Raw genomic sequence first — 22,677 nt, 5'->3', positions numbered from 1 at the left:
TGCAAAAAACCCAAAACATTCTGGGATGTATTAGCAGGAGTATTGTAAGCAAGATACAAGAAGGAATCCTTCCTCTCTACTCTGTGCTGATTAGGCGTCAAATGGAGTATTGTGTCCAGTTCTAGGCGCCACATTTCAGGAAAGATGTGGACAAATTGGAGAAAGTCCAGAGAAAAGCAACAAAATGATTAAAGGTCTAGAAAACATAACCTATGAGGGAAGATTGAAACAATTGGGTTTTTTTTAGTCTGGAGAAGAGAAGACCGAGGAGGGACATGCTAACAGTTTTCAAATACATAAAAGGTTGTTACAAGGAGGGGGAGAAAAATTGTTCTCCTTAACCTCTGAGGATAGGACAAGAAGTAATGGGCTTAAATTGCAGCAAGGGCAGTTAAGATTGGACATTAGGCAAAACTTCCTAACTGACAGGGTGGTTAAGCACTGGAATAAATTGCCTAGGGGTGTTGTGGAATCTCCATCATTAAAGATTTTTAAGAGCAGGTTGGACAAACACCTGTTGGAGATGGTCTAGGTAATAGTCCTGCTATGAGTGCAGGGGACTGACTAGATGACTTCTCGAGATTCCTTCCAGTCCTATGATTCTATGTTAGGCTGCACCCATAGACTTTCACTGCACTGTAGCAGTGTTCACATGGTACATTACAGTACAGCAGTCTGCTGTTCAATAGATTGATACCTTGGATTCCTGCATAGTAACTTGTGGTGTGTGCAGAGTTTCAGATTTATTAACTGTGGGGCTGATTCTGCAGTTTCTTATAGCCAATATAAAGTTTGTGTAAAATGCTTCCATTTTGATTAGATAACAGTTTGTGTTTACTTTGCATAGATTTAAATGACTTCACAACATGGAGGACCGTGGAGAATCAGGACCACTGTTTCAATTTCTTATTTTCAAGAATCAGTCTATTGATATGCTTGGAATTTGCTCTTCAATTCTTTATTAGGCACTATTCAAAATTTGTTTAGAGGATTATGTATGTTCTTGTTTGGCTGCAAAATTTGATAGGCAAAACTTTTGAAGTTTGGATGTATCCCTCACTGCTAATCCCTGTAGCCTTTTCCTTTCTATTTCCATGTATCTCTGAAATTTGTCTTTTTTTTGTTTTAAAGGTCACACTGAATATTTTATAGATGACTTGTGCTTGCTGCAGTTACTAAAAGGCCTTTGTTTGAAACACCTAGGAAGACTCTTGCAAGCTGAACTGTGTTTTAATCAAGTTATCCAAAGGTAAAAAAATAAAACAAAGCTATAGTAACCTTATATTTTAGCTTTATATACCGTTAACAATAAAATACTGATGGGCTAGCAGTAACAAATGATAAGCAGTTGATTGTTAATGTTATAAATTAAAGAAAATCTGTCTGGATAAGCGTTGAGCTGACATTCATAGTAGTTAGTAAAATGAAGAAAAGATTGGATTCTTAATTTTGCCAGTGAAAGTGGTAGCAACTTTAAGAAATCTTAATCTACAGAATAGCTCTCATTCCTGGTGTAGGAAGACAAACCCCAGTCAAATCCAATGGAGGTATACTCATTTACACCTAGAGCTGAATTTAGCCCACTGAGTGCAAATGCACAGGTGCTAACTGCAAATTCAGTTAGAGTTTCAAATAACAATAAAACTCAAAAATAAATTTGTGGAATAGAAATAGGCTTTTAAAGCAGTGTTATCTCTTTCCACAAGGCTAGGCAGGTGGGGAACTGTTAGTGCTGATTGTGTAAAACAGGCTCATTTTACTGTTACCTCATCTGCTCCCTCACACCCCTTAGCCTGTTCCTTTCGCCTTTTGTGTGTTATCATTAGGCTAGATTGTATGCTCCTTGGTACATATTGGTACAGTACCGAGAACATGTGGCACTGATTCTACTGTAATGCAAATAATAACCGGAAGAATGAGAAATCCAACAACAGGATATCAGATCATCTTTTAAACTACATTAATTACTTTATTACCTCATCTAAAAGGCCTCATGATGAAATTCACCCACATGTACAGGGCCCACACAAGGGCTTTTACCCCACTTAAACTCTACTGCGATCCACTTCACCCATTGTGTGGGATAGATGTGAGCTCTGTGTAGGTCCTGAATAGGTCAGTATAGAGAGGGCAGTTGAAGACAAGCCAGCGAGTGCCTACAAAGGTTCCTCTTATGCAGATCTAGTGTCCAAATGCTCCCCAAAAGGACATGGAGGAGTGCTGGCTGAAGCTATGAAGTGGCTACATATGTAACTCCATGGCCTACTTACTACTTGGGGAGATGAGTCAGTTCTGTCTCTTCAGAAAACTCATGGCATTTCCTTCATGAAATAGAATTCCTCAAGGAGGATGTGTGGGGTAGAGAGATTTCACCCAAAGAGATTTATCATGCTGTAGAGGAGGAGTTTTGAAAACCCACATATACTTTCAGAAATAGAAAATATCTTTGTTGTTCAGTTCTAATTAATAAAGATCAAAGATCAAATGATAATTGAAAAATAATCACATTTAAGAAAGGAACAATGAATAAGTTTGCTTCTAATATCTCTGCCACCTTTCTCTGTGATATCTGGCCTTCTACTACCATATCTCAGAATACGGCCTTCTGCTACCATATCTCAGACAGAGAGTATGTAAGGTGTACCGTAATTGTCTCTAGGCTGTAACCAATTTCAAGGAGTGTAGTCTTTAAAATTCTCTCTTGGGTGCAGTGTTTGTGGCATACTGTCAGGATTTAGGACTAGGACTGGTTGAAAAATTTTAAACAGTTTCCCTTTGGAAAATGGGGTTTCATTGAAATAAAATAATGTTCTGCAGGAAAAGATCGATGTTGGTGGAACGGTTTGCATATACTGGTTCAAGCTGGGTTTTATAGAGACTATGAGACAAAGAAAGGGCTTTTGGTATAAAAAGGTGATCTTGAACTGACTCTGGCCCTTCTTTCTAATCCAGCAAACAAACAGGATCTTCTGTTCAAGGGAGGCCTCCAACTCTTGCAGAAGAGTTGGAAAGACTTTTGGCCTAATAAGGCCCTATAAGAGTGATAGGTGTGTTAACTTAGAAAGATCTGTGTGGTAACTGGTAACTGCTGGCAATACACCTTGGAGAGAAATCAAAGCACAGGCACTGGACTTTAGGCAGACTGGTTTGTTGGAGATACCACAGTGTACAGCAGGGTGCTATGCAGCCTTAAAATCCCCAGTTAGAAGAAATGGGACAAGGATCCCTGCCCAGAGACAGGTGACTGCTGTCTGGACACTTCTGTAGTCCCTCTCCGTGTTCCACTCTAGGTGCACTTCTCTTGATACGGTGATAGCAGTCATCTAAGAAAAAGCTAGGTACAAAGTGTGATATTCAACTGTTTGGAAATACAGTTCTCCCACAACATTTTTTGCTTTGAGTTTAAGCCACTGATGTAACACAATGAAGGTCAGTTCCAGGAAACTGGTAAGTTGGATAGGAACCTAACCCCATGTGCAATACATTAATTATAAAGTTCAGACCTCTCTAATCATCAGCAGTGGTTCTCAACCAGGGATATGTGTACCCCGTGGGGGGGCGGGTACACAGAGGTCTTCCTGGGGGTACATCAACTCATTTAGATATTTGCCTAGTTTTACAACAAACTACATAAAAAGCACAAGCAAAGTTAGTACAAACTAAAATTTCATACAATGACTTGTTTATACTGCTCTATATACTATACACTGAAATGCAAATACACTATTTATATTCCAATTGATTTATTTTATAATTATATGGTAAAAAATAAGAATATATGCAATTTTTCAGCAATAGTGTGGCTGTGACACTTTCGTATTTTTATGTTTGATTTTGTAAGCAAGTAATTTTTGTCCCCGGGCGAGGCACTGGAACTGCTCCCTACGAAGCCAGTCAGGACTCTGAGGAAGTCTCCTTTCTGTGAGCAGACTATCTGCAGGACACACAGCTCACACAGCTTCCAGCTTCCTGGGTCTAACCTCAGAGCATTCAGAATCCTCTCTGCCCCTCCATGCGCTTCCCACAGCGAGTCCACCCAGGTGGGGTCCTGGGGAAGACAGAGGGTCCTGCATCCCAACTCCGCAGTCAGACATATCTCTCAGCCAGCCAGTAAAACAGAGGTTTATTAGCTGACAGGAACATGGTCTAACACAGAGCTTGTAGGTACAGAGAACAGCTGGGTCCATTTTGGGGGGCAGTGAGCCAGACAACCACGTCTGCACTTCACTCCATGTCCCCAGCCAGCCCCAAACTGCCTCCTTCTCAGCCCCTCCTCCTCTGGGCTTTGTCCCTTTCCGGGCCAGGAGGTCACCTGATTCCTTTGTTCTCCAACCCTTTAGCTCTCAACTTGCAGGGGGAAGGGCCCAGGCCATCAGTTGCCAGGAAACAGGGTGTTGGCCATTCTCTGTGTCCAGACCCCTGTGCATACCTGCCCTCTAGGGCTCTTCAACGATCATACACCCTTATCCCACCACCTAGATACTTAAGAACTGCATAGGGGAAACTGAGGCACCTCCACACTATTCAGAGGAAACATTAAGAACAGTCCCGCTTCATCACATATGTTAGAAAATAAGCAATTTTTCAGCAATAGTGTGGCTGTGACACTTTTGTATTTTTATGTCTGATTTTGTAAGCAAGTAATTTTTAAGTGAGGTATAAGTTGGGGGTATGCAAGACAAATCAGACTCCTGAAAGGGGTACAGTAGTCCAGAAAGGTTGAGAACCACTGATCTGCAGCATCTCCTAACAGTCTCCATAAAATAAAATGTGGTTAGTTAAAGGGGGGAGAGGAATGTACATTTGATTTCCTTTTTTCAGTTATGTAGCTTGCTTTGTAAAGATGTACAAAATAAATCAAAGCTGTGGAAAATGAATTTAGAATTTGTGTGGTAGTAGTGATTTTAGTGTGAACATATTGGTAATATATAAAGTCCAAAGAGCAATTAGCAGCTGTTTTTAAAATACATTAATCTAGAAGGACAGTTCTAAAGCTATTTTATAATTTTCTATGACTTAGTGAGCTAATCATAATAATTTGCACTTATCTGGTGCCCTTTAGATATGTTGGATACCTTAAAGGAGTGTTATGATGATTAACTGATGTGTCTTTACGGATCATCTTCATCCATTATGAAAAAGAAATTAATTTTCTTAAACATTTGAATTACCCAGACAATAATGCATCTGGTTCTGTGGTTAAGTTTACAACAGCAAGGACACTGGGTTTCTCTTCACTTGCCGATAACCGGTCTCTGTCCAGGATTTTCCCATTCTTTAGGGCTCCCTCCTTTGCTTCTTCCATTTGATTGCTGCCTAGCTCACAGCAACCTCCATGGCGATGTCAGGATGTTGTTTGTCTCTCATCCAGAGAAGTCAGAAGAAAAAGAAAAGGAAAAAATGAAAGGGACACACCCATACACATCAGTTGTATCTCTTGAAGTAGACCTTTCCAGTGTGGTCCTTGTGGTCTCTTACTGCTCTCACGGAGAGGAAATTTCCACAACCTTAGCAGAGCAAGGCAGCAGTTGAAACCATTTCTGAAGTGTTGACAGTCAAACAGCTGTTTAACTTGCCTAAAGGGAAAGTGAAGGTCATCCATATAGGCAGAAAGAAAAGGAGTACTTGTGGCACCTTAGAGACTAACCAGTTTATTTGAGCATGAGCTTTCGTGAGCTACAGCTCACTTCATCGGATGAAGTGAGCTGTAGCTCACGAAAGCTCATGCTCAAATAAATTGGTTAGTCTCTAAGGTGCCACAAGTACTCCTTTTCTTTTTGCGAATACAGACTAACACGGCTGTTACTCTGAAACCTGTCATATAGGCAGAGGCTCTCACCAAAGCAACAGCAAAATTAGAGAATAGCTGAGATGGACTCCGGGGCTGTGAAAAGCAAAACCACACCCCATCAAGGGAGAGACGCTCTCCCATGGGGAAAGAGGATTTTCTTGAGGCAGCTTTGGACTCTGAGGAAGAGGTACCCCAATTTTTTCCTCCCAGAAATGGATCAATACATTATCGAGTGGTTGCATAACCTTGCCAGGAGACCATTAACCTCTCCTCCGAGAGATACTTTAAAAGGGTTTGAGGGATTAATTCTCAGGTTTCTTCTATTGTTTCAATAAATGTATTTTTGATGAATACAAAACCTTTTTTTAGTAAGGAAATGTTGATGATTTCCATTAGTAGTGGGCACAGTTGTCCTTTGCTGGCTTTCACCAACCAGCAGGGTATAAGCAGTTGTACTCACACAGGTATACTCCCTGGTGTCAGTGTGGGGCATTGCAGGAGGCTTCAGCTCTAATGCCCCCTATTGACCACTTCTTCGGCCCTGTGCTGTCTTGTTTCTGTCTGCATCTTCCGTGGCCAGGCCACCTCTTAAGGTCAGTCAACTTTTGAGCTAACAAAAATCTAAATGTAAATGGAAATAAACATCCAAACCAATAATTCTTCTACCCCTCTTGTGCTACCCTGAAGTTCTCTGCTCTTACTCCTGGGCCCTGCAGTGTTCTTGTAGGCTGCTTCTTCCCAGAAGGTTTCTCCACTGCCTACCTTCCTTGGGGACTCCAGCAGCTTCCTTCAGGGATCTCCCTGGCTTCTTACTGGTCATATCCTAAGGCCCTCCACAGGAGCCTGGTCTGCTCCCTGTGGTTCTCTCCATCCTGCCTTTACCAAACACTTCCCAGAGAAGGTAAACTCCAATTGCCCCTCTCTCCTGGGGCTTCTCCCCAGACTGAGTTCACAGTTTGGCTTATTTAGATCATCGTTCCAATCCCCTGCAGTTGGGGTAGGTCATTCTAATTAAGTCTCCATTATATGCACAAAGTTGATCCCTTCTTCCCTTAAAAGGCCAGCCAGACTGTGACAGAGGGGCACTTTTGTGTTTCACCAGTAGTATCTGGAATATTCCTTAGGCTTGTAGTATTTCATTGTCTGTTCCGGGTCTGAGCTTTGTCAGGATTGGAGGAGTGATCAGTGCCATCTGGTCCATTTCCAGGTTTCTTCTGTCAGTGAAAACAATGAGGAGTCCTTGTGGCACCTTAGAGACTAACAAATGTATTTGGGCATAAGCTTTCATGGGCTAAAACCCACTTCATGAGATGCATGGAGTGAAAAATATAGAAAGCAGTATAAATATTACAGTACATGAGAAGATGGGAGTTGCAACATAGGGTGAGAATTGTCCCAGGGTTCAGTCCTTGGGTCCAGAGTATCCAGTTTAGGTTAATTTAGCCAGTTCACTACACCAAAAAGCTCTGCCAGCCATGATTTTGTCAGCCAGCTTTGATGGTGGCAGTGGAGTAGAGGATTCTCGCTGCTTCTTGTATTGCAGTAGAGTAGTCAAATAAAAATTCTTTTGTTGTTGAAAGATAGATGTTGTTGCAGGGCCAGTACACCAGAGCAAGGGTGGGGCAGGTCCACCGTTAAAGCTAATATGATTCCCAGGGACTGCAGGGAAGTATGGCCTAATGGCCAGAGTCAATAGGGCTCCCCTTGGCTGCGGGGAAGCATGGCCCACTGGCCAGAGTCAATAGGATTCCACTGCACTGCAGGGAAGCACGGCCTAATGGCCAGTCAGTGGGAGGTGGTTCCGTGGGCTGCCTTCCAAAGGAGGTGTCCAGGTAGGGGGACCTTGGCCCTCCTTGCTCCACTGGGTCCCAGCCTAGGGCCCTGGTAGTGGCAAATGGGTTCACCACTAAGTCGGCAGAGAATTCACCCGAAACACGCCGACTGCTGCCGGGACACTGGCTAGTCCCTCCCAGGGCTACCTCCTACCATGACTCCTGCAGTTGAAGTCAGGGTGTCTTCGGAGTCTCTGGATTCCTCAGATGGCGACTGCAATCTCCCTGGGGCATCCGCAAGTACCTGGGCCTCGGCGTCTCCTGCTCCCGCGGTCTGGGATCCTGGCTGATCCTTGGCTGGAGCCAGCAAGGTGCATCCTTCCTCCTCGGCAGCCAGCCCAGACTGAGCTAGGCGTTCCCTTTTACACTGCAGCTGCTTTATCCCCTTCCGCTCCAGTATGGGGCCAGTACACCCCGTCACAGATGTGAAGAGGATTTTGTGCCACTAATGTTCTAGTTCTCTGCCTGTGTGTTTTAATTGATGTAATTTGCTGGTGAACCCTGGTGATCTTTGGATTGATCCAGTTGGAGGGATCAATTCATTGATGGGTGATTGTAGTCCTAAATGACGATTGGTTGTCTTCTTGCCTATCTGATTGAGTGAGGAGGAATCTACTATCTGTACTGTCTTGACTAAGCCACAGAAAAATTTTTAGCCACTAGGGCCTTGGTTTTCAAAACTAAAGCCTAAATTTAGATTTCTAAAACCATTATTAGGTGCTTGCCTGATATTAAAAAATACTGAAACTCCTACTGAAGTCAATGGAAGGTATTCAATGCTCGGCACTTTTGGAAATCAGGCAAGTGGTCAAATATGAATTTAGGTAGGCGTATGCTCTGCATTTAAATTAATAATCATATAACTTCAGGACAACATATGTTTGTTATATTTAACCAATTTCATATCTCTCTGTTTTCTTAGTGAGAAGCAGATAAAATATGATAACTATTTGGTGCCATTCACTCTGTATGAGTTGGGACTTCTGCACAAACAGCAGGACCAGAGAGAGAAAGCAATAAGATATATAGAAACTGCAAAGTAAGTAGAGTTCATGTTTGTCTCTGTGCACTCGTTAAGACTCAGAGTAACTGAGGCACTCCGAGCAATAAAGGAATCTCTCATTCTTCCTCTCTCTATCTCTTTTTAAATAATTTTACAAAATTCAGCTGAAGCAACATTACAGTTTCTACACAACTGCACTAGCAACTTGGCAAAATGATAAACTATTTATTATAACTCTATATTCAAGCCTTAGAAAATGTTTTTCAATAGAGTTGAATTTTTAAAGTGTACCAGTTCTTTGATATAGTACTTCTACTCTGCCATATGTTTCACACATGGTATGCTGAATTGAACCACACTGGCTGGGGTACAGTATTAAGGGCAAATCCTGTCTCCTTCCCACTCAAACTTTTATGGGTGCTAAGCGCCCTAGAGAAAGCAAAAAAAAGGTGTGACTTTGCTGCATGGAGGGCGGGGAGAGTTGGAGAGCCAGTGTATGTAATCCGTACCTCCTGTGTGACACAGAGAACAGCTTAATGGGCCTCCCTATATGGTGCAGTGGAAGAGTTCATGGGCTGAGTGAGGATGGGGTGGAGCAGCTACGGGATCTGTGGCTACGTGTATCTATCTATCCACTGCTGATTTCCTCTTCTCCCCGCTACCTCCCCACTCCCCAGGAATCCCCCAGAGCAGGGAGGTAGAGAGCAGATCTTCTCAGAGCACAGCCCATTCACTCAGTCTGTAGGCTGAGGGCAGCACTTGCTCCTTAACATTTTTATAAAAAAGTTAACAGTGTCTAAATGGTATTGGAAGTACTGTATATGTCAATGGCAGCCTCCTAAAAACCTTTCAGACCTAAAGATCAATTTCACCATTAGCTAAAAAGGTTTTGGATTCCCATAATGCCATTTCCTGTACCCTGCTGGGTACTTTGGATTGGTTTCTGTACAATTACACTGACACTTTGAGTGCTGTGTTTTGAGGCTGGCCACACTTTTTTTTCAGCTGACAGTGGTATACTAATATGCTATTTTTCCATACGTTTTTTTTGTTCACATCTTCGTGTTGGGCATGACTCATCTTTTCTAAAGGCCTGAGAGCTGTTGTAAAGGACAATATAAAGTGAAGGGAAGAGAGCAGAGAACTGAGAGATTAAATGATGGATGGGGTTTTATGGTGAGGGGTTATTGTTCTTTTTTTTTTTTGGCTGATGAAGTAATTTTGGTGTTTGCAGAAACAACTACAAAGAATACTCCATGGAGTCCAGGTTACACTTCAGGATTCATGCAGCACTTGACAGCCTGAAAGTGACTCCAGCTTCAACGCCTTGACTTAGCTGAAGGGTGATCTTTTTCCAAGAATTCAAGTGTCTACATGATCTTGGTTGAATGTTTTTAAAAAATCATGTAAATGACAGAATGAAAAAGAAACAACTAATTATTATATTTTCTATCATCTGTGATTTGATGTTTTGTCATCCTTTTAGGCTGTTTTTTCTTATGGTTAAAGCTACGATTATATCATGGAGGTTATGGAAGTCACAGAATCCATGACTTCCATTTATCTCTGATATTTTCTGCCCCGGGTTGGAGCTCCCAGCCCCCTCCCCCCCAGCTCCCGAACTGGTGGGGGCACTCTGCGGTTGCCCAGCCGCGGGCAGCGGAGACTCCCAGCAGCTGCCCAGCCACAGCAGGCAGCGGGGACTCTTCAGCCAGCCGACCATGCAGCTGCCCAGCTGTGGCAGGTAGTGGGGGACTCCCAGCAGCTGCCCAGCTGCGGTTGGCGGCCCGCAGATCCTGCAGCTACCCAGCTGTGGTGGGCGGCAGGAGACCCCCCGAAGCTGCCCAGCCATGGTGAGCGGCTGGGGGACCCTGCATCTCCCAGCCATGATGGGTGGCAGAGGACCCCATGAGCACCCAGCTGCCCCGGGGTGAGGGGACCCTGCAGCTCCCACTCCCCACAGTGGCGGGGGATCCCAGAACTCCCACTTACTGCAGCAGTGCAGGACCCAGGAGCCCCAGCAGGGGTGGATACTGAACCCACCTACCGCTTTTGTCAGGGATATTTTTAGTGAAAGTCAGGGACAGGTCACGGGCTTCCATTCATTTTTGTTTATTGCCCGTGACCTGTCCTTGACTTTTACTAAAAATATCCATGACAAAAACTTAGCCTTACTTAAGGTGCATATATCTTATCTCTGTGTGATACGTTAAAGAAAGATCTTATATTTTGTTTGATAAAATAATTTAATGTTTAACTTGAATGGGGTATATTTTAAAAGCCAGTTGCTGGTGCAATAAAGTCTAATTCAAACACTTTATTTTTTTAATGTGAAAACTAATGTTGTTTCTGCAGTGAAGCTGTTTGATGATTTTATGTTATAGTTTCAGCATTCCATGGGAACTTGATTTTCTGCAATGCACTTATTAGGACCTTTGTGCCCTTGGAACAAATTTGTTGGCTTACTAGTAGCCTCAGTCACATATTGGGCAAGCATCTGGAACGGAAATTTGTGTATCAAAGAAACAATAATTTTTAGTCAAATAACTATGAAGGACTTAAATTCACCTCAAGAACACTAATTTTGTCTTCAGTGAAATATTTTTACAAATCTCCTTCAAGACAAAATTAGGCACAGCCACAGTTATGGTTGCCTTGCAATACTGTGTTTCATTCCAAATAAGTGATTGCAGGGAGTCCTTTCCACTCTTGTTGGGTTTCAGTCAAAGTATATGAATACACAAATAAAGTCACTGTATGTGACTTAATGTTAGGGAGAAGAAAGAAAATAACCAAGGTGAAAAAACTTTTTTCAAATTTACACCTCTTCAGTTAGTGGTTTTTAATGGCAATGAAAGATTCATTTAGAAGTTTAATTAAAAGTAAGTAATTAATATAAATTTTATAGTTAGACTTAATAGAAGATTTTTTTAAGATGTAGTTTTCTCCTCATAGACCTTCTTAAAAGAACTAAGGGTATTACTAAAGTTTTAGTTAAACATAAATGTATGTATTCTTTACAAAGGAATTTTCAGAGCTGCAGCAACAGTAAAGAATCCTCTATCTGAGCAAATAGCGTGGCTCTAAGAGCTTGGCCTTAGATGTGAGGCCTGATCCAAAGCCTTTTGAAATCAGTGAATGGAAAGACTTCCATTGACTTCAGTGGACTCTTCGGTTCAGGCCCTTAGAGTCTGAACCTGTAAACATGAGTAACTTTATTCACATGTATGAATTTAGTAAAACTATGCATGTAGGTGTTTTCAGATCATACCCCAAAAATGGTAATGGTAGTTACTACCAGAATGCATTCTGTTACCTTGAAACATACTGTACCACGGTCATTGCTGTGTAACTCTGTTGATTTCAGCTAAATTACACCAGGGCTGAATTCTGCTACTTATTAACAACTCAGATTGAGAGTATGCATAATGGCTGTTAACTGAACCTCTATTCCCCTACTCTCATTTACCATACCTCATTTACACTCGTGATTTTTCACAATCAGCTGAAAAAGTGATGGGAAATTAGAATAAGACAATCCATTTTAAAAGAACTGCAAGCTGCTTATACATTATTATCTGCAATTTAATTTGCACTACAGAACAGTCTCAGACAAGCATGATCTCTTAACTTTTGTTTGAAAGTGAGAACAATGCTGGGAAAGCATGGGCATGTTCTTTATGGCAAACCAATTAGATAGCTAACTAAAGAGAACTGCGCAAAGTGAGTACGGCATCTCAGGATGGAGATTGGGAAGTTTTCAATAGGTACAGTTTATGGAGAATTTACATTGAACATAGTGTAATCCTTGGTGCTGTTGCCCAGGTCAGAAGTTGCAATTATCAAAAAGTGTGCTACATCAGGAAGGAGGACATTTCTTGAAATGTTTAGTGTATAATATGATAATATCCTGTTCCAGAACATTAGGCACAAACTTCCCATTAGTAATAATATCAGTTGCAGGAATACAAGAAAGCTTCCCCAGTTTCTTCAGTGAAGCCTTCCAAAGTCAACATGACCAAAAGTATTTTTCCCCCACTGTAATTATGATTATGATGTTTTTGATTAAAATAGCTTCTTTTTTTAATAGTCTCTTGTTGGAGGCAGCCATATTGCATGCACACACAGAATAGGCATATAAAGACAATTTTGTACTTTTTGATGTCCTTAGTCTCTAATACAACTGCCATTTACATATTGTCGCTTGCTAAATTCTTAGCTTGTTGTTTTAGAATCTTGAAGGAGCAGGTCTTCCTAGCTTCATTTTAGACAGTTCATTTTTACCCATTGATAGTAGAAAACGTAAATGCTTCCAGTTGAGTTGGCACTATGCAGGCCATTGTGATTCCATTGTTATTTAGTACATTTTCCCCAAATTAGGCTATGAGGTTCATTTATAAGAGAATCATGATGAAAAGTCTGTGTGGGGCCTTAATTATAATACTGTTTTAGTCTCATTATTTTCAAGATCTTCCCCTCAAATGCTCATGCCAATGGTATTCTTGAATAGTAATTTGGGACTTTAATGTCTCTGAGCAAAGTGGAGATGTATTCCAAAGACACAGCTTCCATTCACAGTAGGAGATATATACTCATATCCTAGAACACAATTAGGCCCTACGTTTAGACAGCAGGGCTCAGCATTAATGGTAGCATTATGAATAAAGTAATCTTCATCCTTAAAGGGACAGCAGATGTGTGATTTTTTTTTTTTAAAGAAGAGAGAGTTCGTCAGCATGAGCAAAATAATAAGGTAAAGTTTCACCTCAGTAGGGAATTTTTCGCATTGAAATTATTAGTGAAAATACTGTGTTTACGCTTTCTGTTTGAGTGTTCGTTCTGTCGGTGAAGGGTTGTTTATATATATTGTATTATAATTTTTAAGCACTGGATTACCACTTTTTAAATGGAAACTGTAAGAAGAGAAAATACATTTTAGCAAAAAGCTTATTAAGGAATTATGTTTATATATGTTGCTGTAATGTATGTGGGCAGCAACTGTATTTATACCTCATGGCCAGAAAAATATATAAAAATTAATTTTGTTTCATGTTTTCAGAACATTTTGCCAACTCAAGCATAAAGATAAAGATAATAATTTCCTATATATGTAACAGAAATCCAAATTATGCAGTGCATCTATTTTTCTACTGGTCTTGACTGTTAATGTAATTTGTTACTGTAAACTCTTATACTTCATAGTTCAACAAAGATTGTTTATATTTGCACTGGTGGTGCTCTTTATTTGCTTTTGAAAATATTGGGGTTTGCACATGTTCAAGATGTTTAAACAAGAATGGTGAAAGAAGGTGAAGTATCTTTGGTATTGAAAATATGTAGAAATAAACTAATTCATGCTGACATAGTAGGTCATATTCTGACTTCTGTGGAGTTATTCAAGATTCATATTGATGTAACAGAGAGCAGAATTTGGCCCAGGACATTAGTTGTGCATTAGAAACTAACAGTTGGGCGTTGGCAGTATAGAAAATTGATGCACAGAGACAATACTGAAAACATCAATTCAGGCTCACAACTCCTACTTACCAACACTACCTACTAAGGTGCATGTTCTAGAGAAAAAACATGTTTAGGAGAGGAGATATTGAATGTAAAAAAAACCAAAGTGCTTCTTTAAAAAGAGTTAATCCGTCAGTTGCTGTAGATTTAGATTTCAAAGAATTCCTATGAAATGTGCAATTAAGGGAAAACTTTACTGATTAATGATAATAGTTTAGATAGCTAAATAATTTAGGCTAGGATCTTCAAAGGAGCTTACATTCAATAAGAATTAGGCACCGGACTCCTTTAGGTCCTTGCCTTATAAAACAATAGCCAAATTCTACCTTTTTCACACACATATGGAATCAGAATTTGGCTTCGACAATATATATTTTTAGAAAAATAAATGTTCAAAAGTTTTAAATTATACATAGTGTGGTTCATTATCTCCATAACTATGCAAAATGCTGGTGTTTCAGTGACAGCTGTGATTTTAATGATACTTCCCAGCAGGTAGTCCCTGAGTCATAAGAAATGTTACTCAGTATCTGGATGCAAGAGAAAGGCGGGAGACTTTCAGACAAGTAAAGTTCTATTAGTTTTCAGAATTTTTGTTTGTTAACTTAGCAGAGTGTCAAGATGGCAGCTACTGTTATATGTTCCTTTTTATGTTTAAGATATTTTTGACATGATTTTTTTACTCCTTGTAATCTTTTATATTACATTGAAAGGAAGAGAGGAAGCATCATAAAATGATTAAGGCATAAAAATTAGGAATCAGATCTGGGTTTACTTTCTAGCTTTACCACACGTGCAACTGATGTCATATGTATCTCTCTAATCTGTTTTCATTGATAGAGCATCAGTCATTACAACATCTCAGCATACTGTGCCTCAGAGGGAGGAAGGATGATCCAATGGTTAGGGCACTAACCTGAGACTCAGGACACCTTCATTTGGGTCTGTATTTGGGGGGAAAACAAATGATGTAGTCATAGCCTATGATGATTATAACACACTTTCCATTACACTAGTATATCAGGAGAATGTTAAACAGTAGGTACTAAAGTTAGACTTCTTAAAATCAACAGGTCCAAGAGTGTTAAAAGAGCTGGCTGAGGAGAATCTTTTTCAATAACTCTTAGAACACTGGGGAAGTTCCAGAAGACTGGAAGAAAGCTAATGTTGTGCCAAAACCTAAAAAAAAAGATAAACAGGATGATTGGGTAATTATAAGCCTGCTCGTGTTACACTGATCCCTGGCAAGATAATGGAGCAGCTGATACAGGACTCAGTTAATAAAAAATTAAACTAGGGTAATATAATTAATGTCAATCAACATACACTTATGGAAAAAGATCCTGCAAAATCAACTTGATATCCTTTTTGATTAGATAACAAGTTTGGTTGATAAAAATATTAGAGTTGATGTAATATATTTAGACTTCTGGAAGGTGTTTAACTTGGTACCGCACAACATTTTGATTAAAAAACTAGAACTATATAAAGGTAACATAGCACTAGGGCTGTCGATTAATCGCAGTGAACTCACATAATTAACTCAAAAAAACCTAATCATTTCTTTATCGTGAAAGTGCAATTTACAAATGTAGATTTTTTTTGTGACATAACTGCACTCAAAAACAAAACAATGTAAAACTTTAGAGCCTACAAGTCCATTCAGTCCTACTTCTTGTTCAGCCAATCGCTAAGACAAACAAGTTTGATTACATTTATGGGAGATAATGCTGCTGCTTCTTATTTACAGTGTCTCCTGAAGGTGAGAACACGCATTTTCATGGCACTTTTGTAGCTGGCTTTGCAAGGTATTTATGTGCCAGATATGCTAAACATTAGTATGTCCCTTCATGCTTTGGCCACCATTCCAGAGGACGTGCTTCCATGCTGATGATGCTCATTAAAAATATTCTATTAATTAAATTTGTGACTGAACACCTTAACGGAGAATTGTATGTCTTCTGCTCTGTTTTACTCGCATTCTGCCATATATTTCACGTTATAGCAGTCTCGGATGATGACCCAGCATATGTTGTTTGTTTTAAGAACACTTTCACTGCAGATCTGATAAAACTCAAAGAAGGTACCAATGTGAGATTTCTAAAGATAGCTACAGCATTCAACCCAAGTTTTAAGAATCTGAAGTGCCTTCCAAAATCTGAGACGGACGAGTTGTGGAGCATACTTTAAGAAGTCTTAAAAGAGCAACACTCCAATGTGGAAACTACAGAACCCGAACCACTCCAAAAGAAATCAACCATCTGCTGGTGGAATCTGAATCAGAAAATGAAAATGAAAATGCGTCGCTCTGCACTTCTTTGGATTGTTATCAAGCAGAACCTGTCATCAGCATGGCCGCATGTCCTCTGGAATAGTGGTTGAAGCATGAAGGAACATATCAATCTTTAGCACATCTGGCACATAAATAACTTTTGACGGCAGCTACAACATTGCCATGCAAACTCCTGTTCTATCTTTCAGATGACATTGTAAACAGGAAGTGGGCAGCTAATTTAACTCCTGGAAATGTATACAAACTTATTTGAGCGATTGGCTGACCACGAAATAGGACTGAGTGGAGTTGTAGGCTCTAAAGTTTTACATGTTTTATTTTTGAGTGCAGTTATTTTTGTACATAATTCTACATTTGTAAATTCAACTTGCATGATAAAGAGATTGCACTACAGTAGTTGTAGTAGATGAACTGAAAAATACTATTTCTTGTTTCTTTTTTACAGTGCGCACTGTGCACTTTGTATTCTGTATTGTAATTGAAATCAGTATATTTGAAAATGTAGAAAACAGCCAAAAATATTTAAATAATGATATTTTATTATTGTTTAACAGTGCAATTAATCACAATTTTTAATCATGCAATTAATAGAAATTAATTTTTAATTGCTTGACAGCCCTACATACCACACATTAAAAGGACTAAAAGCTGGCTAACTGATAGATCTCAACATGTAATCATAAATGGAGAATTAGTGAGTGGATGTGTTTCCAGTGGAGTACCACAGGGATCAGTTCTTGGCCCTTCACTTTTACAATATTTATCAATGATCTTGAAGAAAGCATAAAAACATCACTAATATAAGTTGCAGATGACACAAAATTGGGAGATGGTAAATAATGAAGAGGACAGGTCACTGATTCAGAGCGAGGGATCTGGATCACTTGATGAACTGGGCACAAACAAACAATACAGCTAAATGTAAATGTATACATCTAGGAACAAAGAATGTAGGCCATATTTACAGGATGGGGAACTCTATCCTGGGAAACAATGTCTCCAAAAAAAGAGGTGGCAGTTATGATGGATAATCAGCTAAACATTAACTCCCAATGCAATGCTGTGGGCAAATGAGCAATGCTATCTTTGGATGCATAAATGAGAATCTTAAGTACGAATAGAGAGGTTATTTTACCTCTGTATTTGGCACCTGTGCACCAATGCTGGAATACTGGTTCAAGATGGATGTAAGTAAATTGGAGAGGGTTCAGAGAAAAGCCACAAGAATGGTTAAACAATTAGAAAACACAGCTTATAGTGAAAGACTCCAGGAGCTCAATCAATTTAGTGCAACAAAGAGAAGGATAAGGGGTGACTTGCTTAATAGTCTATAAATACCTAAGCAGGGAACAAATATTTAATAATGAACTCTTCAGTCTAGCAGAGACGAGTATAACGTAATGCAATGGCTGTAGGTTGGAGCTAGACAAGTGCAGACTGGAAATAAGGAATAAATTTTTAACAGTGAGGGTAGTTAACCATTGGAACAGTGTAGCAAGGGTTGGTTGGATTCTCCATCACTGGCAATTTTAAAATCAATATTGGATGTTTTTCTAAAAGATATACCGCAGGAATTATTTTGAGGAAGTTCTGTGGCCCGTGTTATACAGAAGTTCAGACTAGATCAAAATGATCCCTCATTCTCTTGGAAGCTATTTATTTATAAGTCATTGCTTTGCCACAGGCTTCCTGTGTGACCTTGGCCAAATCACTGAGTCTCTCGGTGCCTCAGCTCCTCATCTGTAAAATAGGAGTAATAGCATTTCCCTATTACACAGGAATGTTGTGAGAATAAATACATAAAAGATTGTAAGATGCTGAGATGCTATGGGATGGGAGTCAGAGAGCTCCCTGTCTGTAAAACGGGGTTGAGTTTACTTGTTGAGGCTTAATTGAGTGATGTTTTTAAAGCACTGTGAGATGCTAGGAATTAAAGGTGCTATAGAAGAGCAAAGAATTATATTATTATTCATACAATTGCTGTGTTCCTTTAACACATTCATATTTTTAAAAAGATGAGCTGGTACATGTCTCCCCTAGCCAAAAAAGGTTTCAAAAAATTTTAAAGGGAATGTTCTCGTAAAAACAGGATAAAAATTTCAGTGCAGTGATCATTCATTGGTATGTGTAGACCTCAGCTTCAATTAAAAATATGCCATTTTTCTATGGATAACGTTCATCCTAGTGCAGAGGTGGCTATGCATGGTTTAAAGTAGATTATGTAAAAATTCCATATCCAGATTTATTTTTTTGACAGAGCAGTTGTTGTAAAAGGCCTTATCCAAACTTTTTATGGTCTAATTCAATTTGCATTCTTTTTGTATGTGATAATATTAAAAACTTCCATTTCCCCTTGCCACCCTTCACTTCAGAAATAGATCTCAGGGGTTTTATTTTTCATGAAGTATCCATTATTCCATTGGTTTGGTCAGAGGGGGAATTTAAAAATTGTTTACATTTGATCTCTATGCGTAGAATACAAATTGACATGTAAATAAAGTTCAAGTACTGATTCCTGTGAAAGCCAAAGGGGAAAGTGTTTTCCCTTGTATTTTGCAGACAGCCTATTAAGTTTTCCATTTTCCAAGCAAGTTCTCTTTTCACTTTTCTGTTTCACAAGGATTCTGTAGTTTTGGGGTTTACCTCTATAAACATCACTTGCATGATTGTCGAATTGATAATAATATAGGATTATTCTCATAACATAAGGGGCTTTTGATGCTAGTCTTCCATACAGTAGGTGTTTAAACTGTATTCTTAATCAGAGTTATGTGGAGAGAGGAAGGCTGAATGAAGTTACATTTGTACTGGGATTAATGGGGCAATATCTACAACTGATAGTAATTTGTAAAACAGGGCACTATTTAATAGACTAATAAATAATATACTTTCTGACTTGATTCTTAATGGCAATTCAAATAAACAGATTTTAGACAAAGTGGATGGAGAAACAAGCAATGAAATACTGTATTATGCAATTATCAATGACTGAGACTTTATAATCAACCTTCTAGTCAATTTACTTGGGGAGACAGGACAACAAATTTGCTAGAAATCTATTTATTCATTGATGTTTGTTTGTGAGCAGAAGAATCTATAACAGGTATAGTGAGTATTGTTGCTGAACAACAGCGACTTTGGGGGTCTTTGGAAGAGAAGTTAGTGACATAAAGACTCGGGATATTTCTAATAAATAGACTGGCTTCACATCTCAGTTACATATGTGTAAATGAGGAATAGCTGCATTGAAATAAGTGGCATTTCTGGATCCATGCCAATCAGAATCTGGCCATGTGTCATCACACTCCGTGCACATACCAACTGTGATGCTTTAGGTAAATTTATTAGGTGAAAGTGTCCGTTTATTCTGACTTTTATATTTTTGTGTGAAGAATGCACTTTTTTTCAAACCAACCTGAATTAAGCCTGTGATTTATTTTAAGAACTATTTGATATACGTCTTGTAGCAGAGCATGTGATACTGATGTTAATGTTTTCGTGTTCACTCTATAATAGACCTCAAATCCTTTCTGCTCAATGCTGACACCACAACGATTATGCCAATTACCTCTCCTGCCTTTGGATGTATGTACACAGCTCCCATTGATTTTGAAGGGAGGCCTGCCTGCACATTTAATTGATGCTTTAGATATATTTCAAATACAAAAGGAGAGTCTAAGGCTGTGTGCAGGTGTTAACACCAGTTCAACTGCTAGTAGTAATTTTTGGGGGGTAACATTTCCTCATGCAGACAAAGCTTAAAAGGCTGCCTTGCTCCATTGGTCCATATTTGCCTGCCTTGCTCCATTGGTTCATATTTGCCTGCCTCCTTCTTGAGTTGCATGGTTAAGAGTCATTCGCCTCTAGAGAATGGCCTGGTGTCCCAATACAAAGCCTGGGTCAATCATAGCCCAGTAGTGCTTTGTAGATTTTGAATATATGCAAATGTAATGTACTTATTTCCTTAAAATGACTCCAAACCCATTCAAAATTTCTTTGAGTTTCTTCCTCCACTCCTAAAATATATTCTTCTCCTGGATACCCACTGAATGCATGAGTTTAACGACTCTATTCATAAAAGCTGCTCCTGAGATACTTTTGATACTCAATTGATATTTGAGAACAATAGCGAATGCTCTAGACAGCTGTGGAGGCCACCAGCACTGTCCTTGCTCTCCCTAATTCGATGCTTGAGTTCTACACCTGCTGCCCAAGAAAAGGGATGAGAGGAGAGATAAACAACCCATTGCTGGCTCTCCCCAGGAGAGTTAAAAGTCAGTGGAAATAAATGAGTTGCCACTGAGCTTTTTGGCCAAGTGGCTCAGGGATAGTGGGGAAAGAAATGGCCATCACCTGAGTTCCCTTCTCCAGAGAAGCGTATTTGCTACCTGCCTCAATTTGGCTGGAACTCCCCTGAGTTTTGACAGAGTCCCAGTTATCTGCCTCTTTGTTCTGAGTATTCAGAACTTCAGTGTCTGCTTGCAAGGCTGTACTGGAGGCTTCAGATGTCTCATCCTCTTCCTAGCTCTCACTGTCCACTGTTGGCTCCTATGCCTCGCTGCAGTGGCAGAGGGAACCGTCCATTGGTCCTTGCCAGCTGCAGCAGTTAGCCCAATTTAGGAGGGAAGAAAGGGAACACTGTAGAGGGGGCAGAAAAAAAAAAGGGAAAAAATGAGGACAAGTGGTGAAAGGAAGTGGGGTGGAAGTAGAGAGAAATGAGGGGGGCTGAAACAGAAGGGAGCAAATATTTGGGTAGATATTACTATAACACCCAGGCACTGATGTCAGGAAGTGAGAGCTGGTAGAACCTCGGCACATGGGGCCAAAGGGAATGGTGACAAAGGATGGGAAAAACCTCAAAAGGGAAGGAGAAGAGGGACATAAAAGAGAAATGAGAGAGGAGAGTAGTGGGTATCTGGGCAAGAGGAAAAGATGCAACTCAAAGAGGAAAGCAGGTGTCTACCTCCTGCCTCTTAAAAACAGCAGATGAAAGTAGGTCTTCTACCAGCACAGCTAGATTGGGGAAGCCATGGCCTGTTGTACAGGGAGGGGTTTGTGAATAACAGGATTGTGCTTCTATAGGGGACAAATGAAAGGAAAACAAGAACAGCTGCTGTGGTACTTATAGCCATTAAAATAATCTAAAAGCAACCAAAATGTGTTATGGAGTCTAAAAGCTCACAGAGTCCTAACTTGTTTTGAGAGTTGTCTCTTGACAACTGTGGGGAAAGGGTGGTGGGGCTTTGATGGTGGTTGATAGGTAAGCTTGACTCTTCTCTACTGGGATTTCCAACTAGGGTGAGAACAAGGATTTAGGATTTACTGAAGGGCTATTTTATTGTCCCTCTAAGGCCTGCAAGGAGTTCAGCCTGAGCAGACCTCTCTGCCTGTGTGGACCTACTTGTAAAATCAGGGCTAAACATGTGATGGGCCTTTAAAGGTTCCCTAAACTCATCTGAGCACAAGGAACTCTAAAGACCCCACCAGGTGAGAAGACTTCTCACTAAGCCACCCGGAGCAAAGAGGAAGAGTTCGCAGAAAGAGACAGTTCCTCTTTCAGAAAAATATTTTAAGAAAATTATAATTAGAAATGATTTTAGTTTTTCTCTAATTAAAATGAAAAAGTTTAATTTAAAAACAATTTTCTTTACTATTTGTTGGTAACGATTATATTTTTGGCAGGAATTGGCATGTTTATTTTTTAAAAGATGTCTTGTTTAGTTTAGGCTGTGGATTGGGACCTATGCATGCAGATTAATGTACACAGTAAGCCCCACCCTATCGCTTGCCTGTCACCCTCCCTGTAAAATCTAGATCTGCAAATACGGGCCATCTACAGTGGATAAATTTTCCCACTTGCTCACATTGGCTCAGCTTCACTGATTTTAGCTATATTGGGAGTCTTAATGTAGATGGGCTGCTGACTGCAACTGGCATTTTTAACATTATCATGTAATCCTGCTCAGAGCGGGCCTAATCAATGTGATTTTTATAAGCACCAATCGCAGCCAGTATACATCTCTCCAGTGTAAATGGCCCCTTAGGAAGTGGCCTTTGTAACACAGTCATGGAACATTAAACACCTTATCCTGTGCTTTTCTCCTTTCTATGCTCCCCCCTCTTACCAAAAAATGAATAAGATTTGCAGAATTAAACAAAATTGCTAGAAAAATTAAAGCCATTTAGTTATTTTAAAATATGTATGTTTTAGTATATGGATGTCACTAGCAGCAATTTA

General features: G+C 39.8%; 1 protein-coding gene across 3 annotated transcripts in view; it reads left to right on the top strand.

The window, feature by feature from the left end:
- The window catches only part of TTC39B (tetratricopeptide repeat domain 39B), a 138,724-nt gene extending 124,723 nt beyond the window's left edge, over window positions 1–14,001 (top strand). For all 3 annotated transcript variants that reach the window (XM_075128794.1, XM_048850371.2, XM_048850372.2), the window contains 3 exons: window positions 1,132–1,249; window positions 8,546–8,662; window positions 9,861–14,001. In XM_075128794.1, coding sequence (XP_074984895.1) covers window positions 1,132–1,249; window positions 8,546–8,662; window positions 9,861–9,957 — 332 coding nt within the window. In that variant the 3' untranslated portion in view covers window positions 9,958–14,001. The remainder of the gene's footprint in view (window positions 1–1,131; window positions 1,250–8,545; window positions 8,663–9,860) is intronic.
- Window positions 14,002–22,677: the final 8,676 nt, after the last annotated feature.

Source organism: Caretta caretta, chromosome 5, assembly GCF_965140235.1.
Source record: "Caretta caretta isolate rCarCar2 chromosome 5, rCarCar1.hap1, whole genome shotgun sequence".
In the NCBI taxonomy this organism is placed as follows: Eukaryota; Metazoa; Chordata; order Testudines; family Cheloniidae; genus Caretta; species Caretta caretta.
This window is presented reverse-complemented; position numbering and strand designations above follow the sequence as displayed.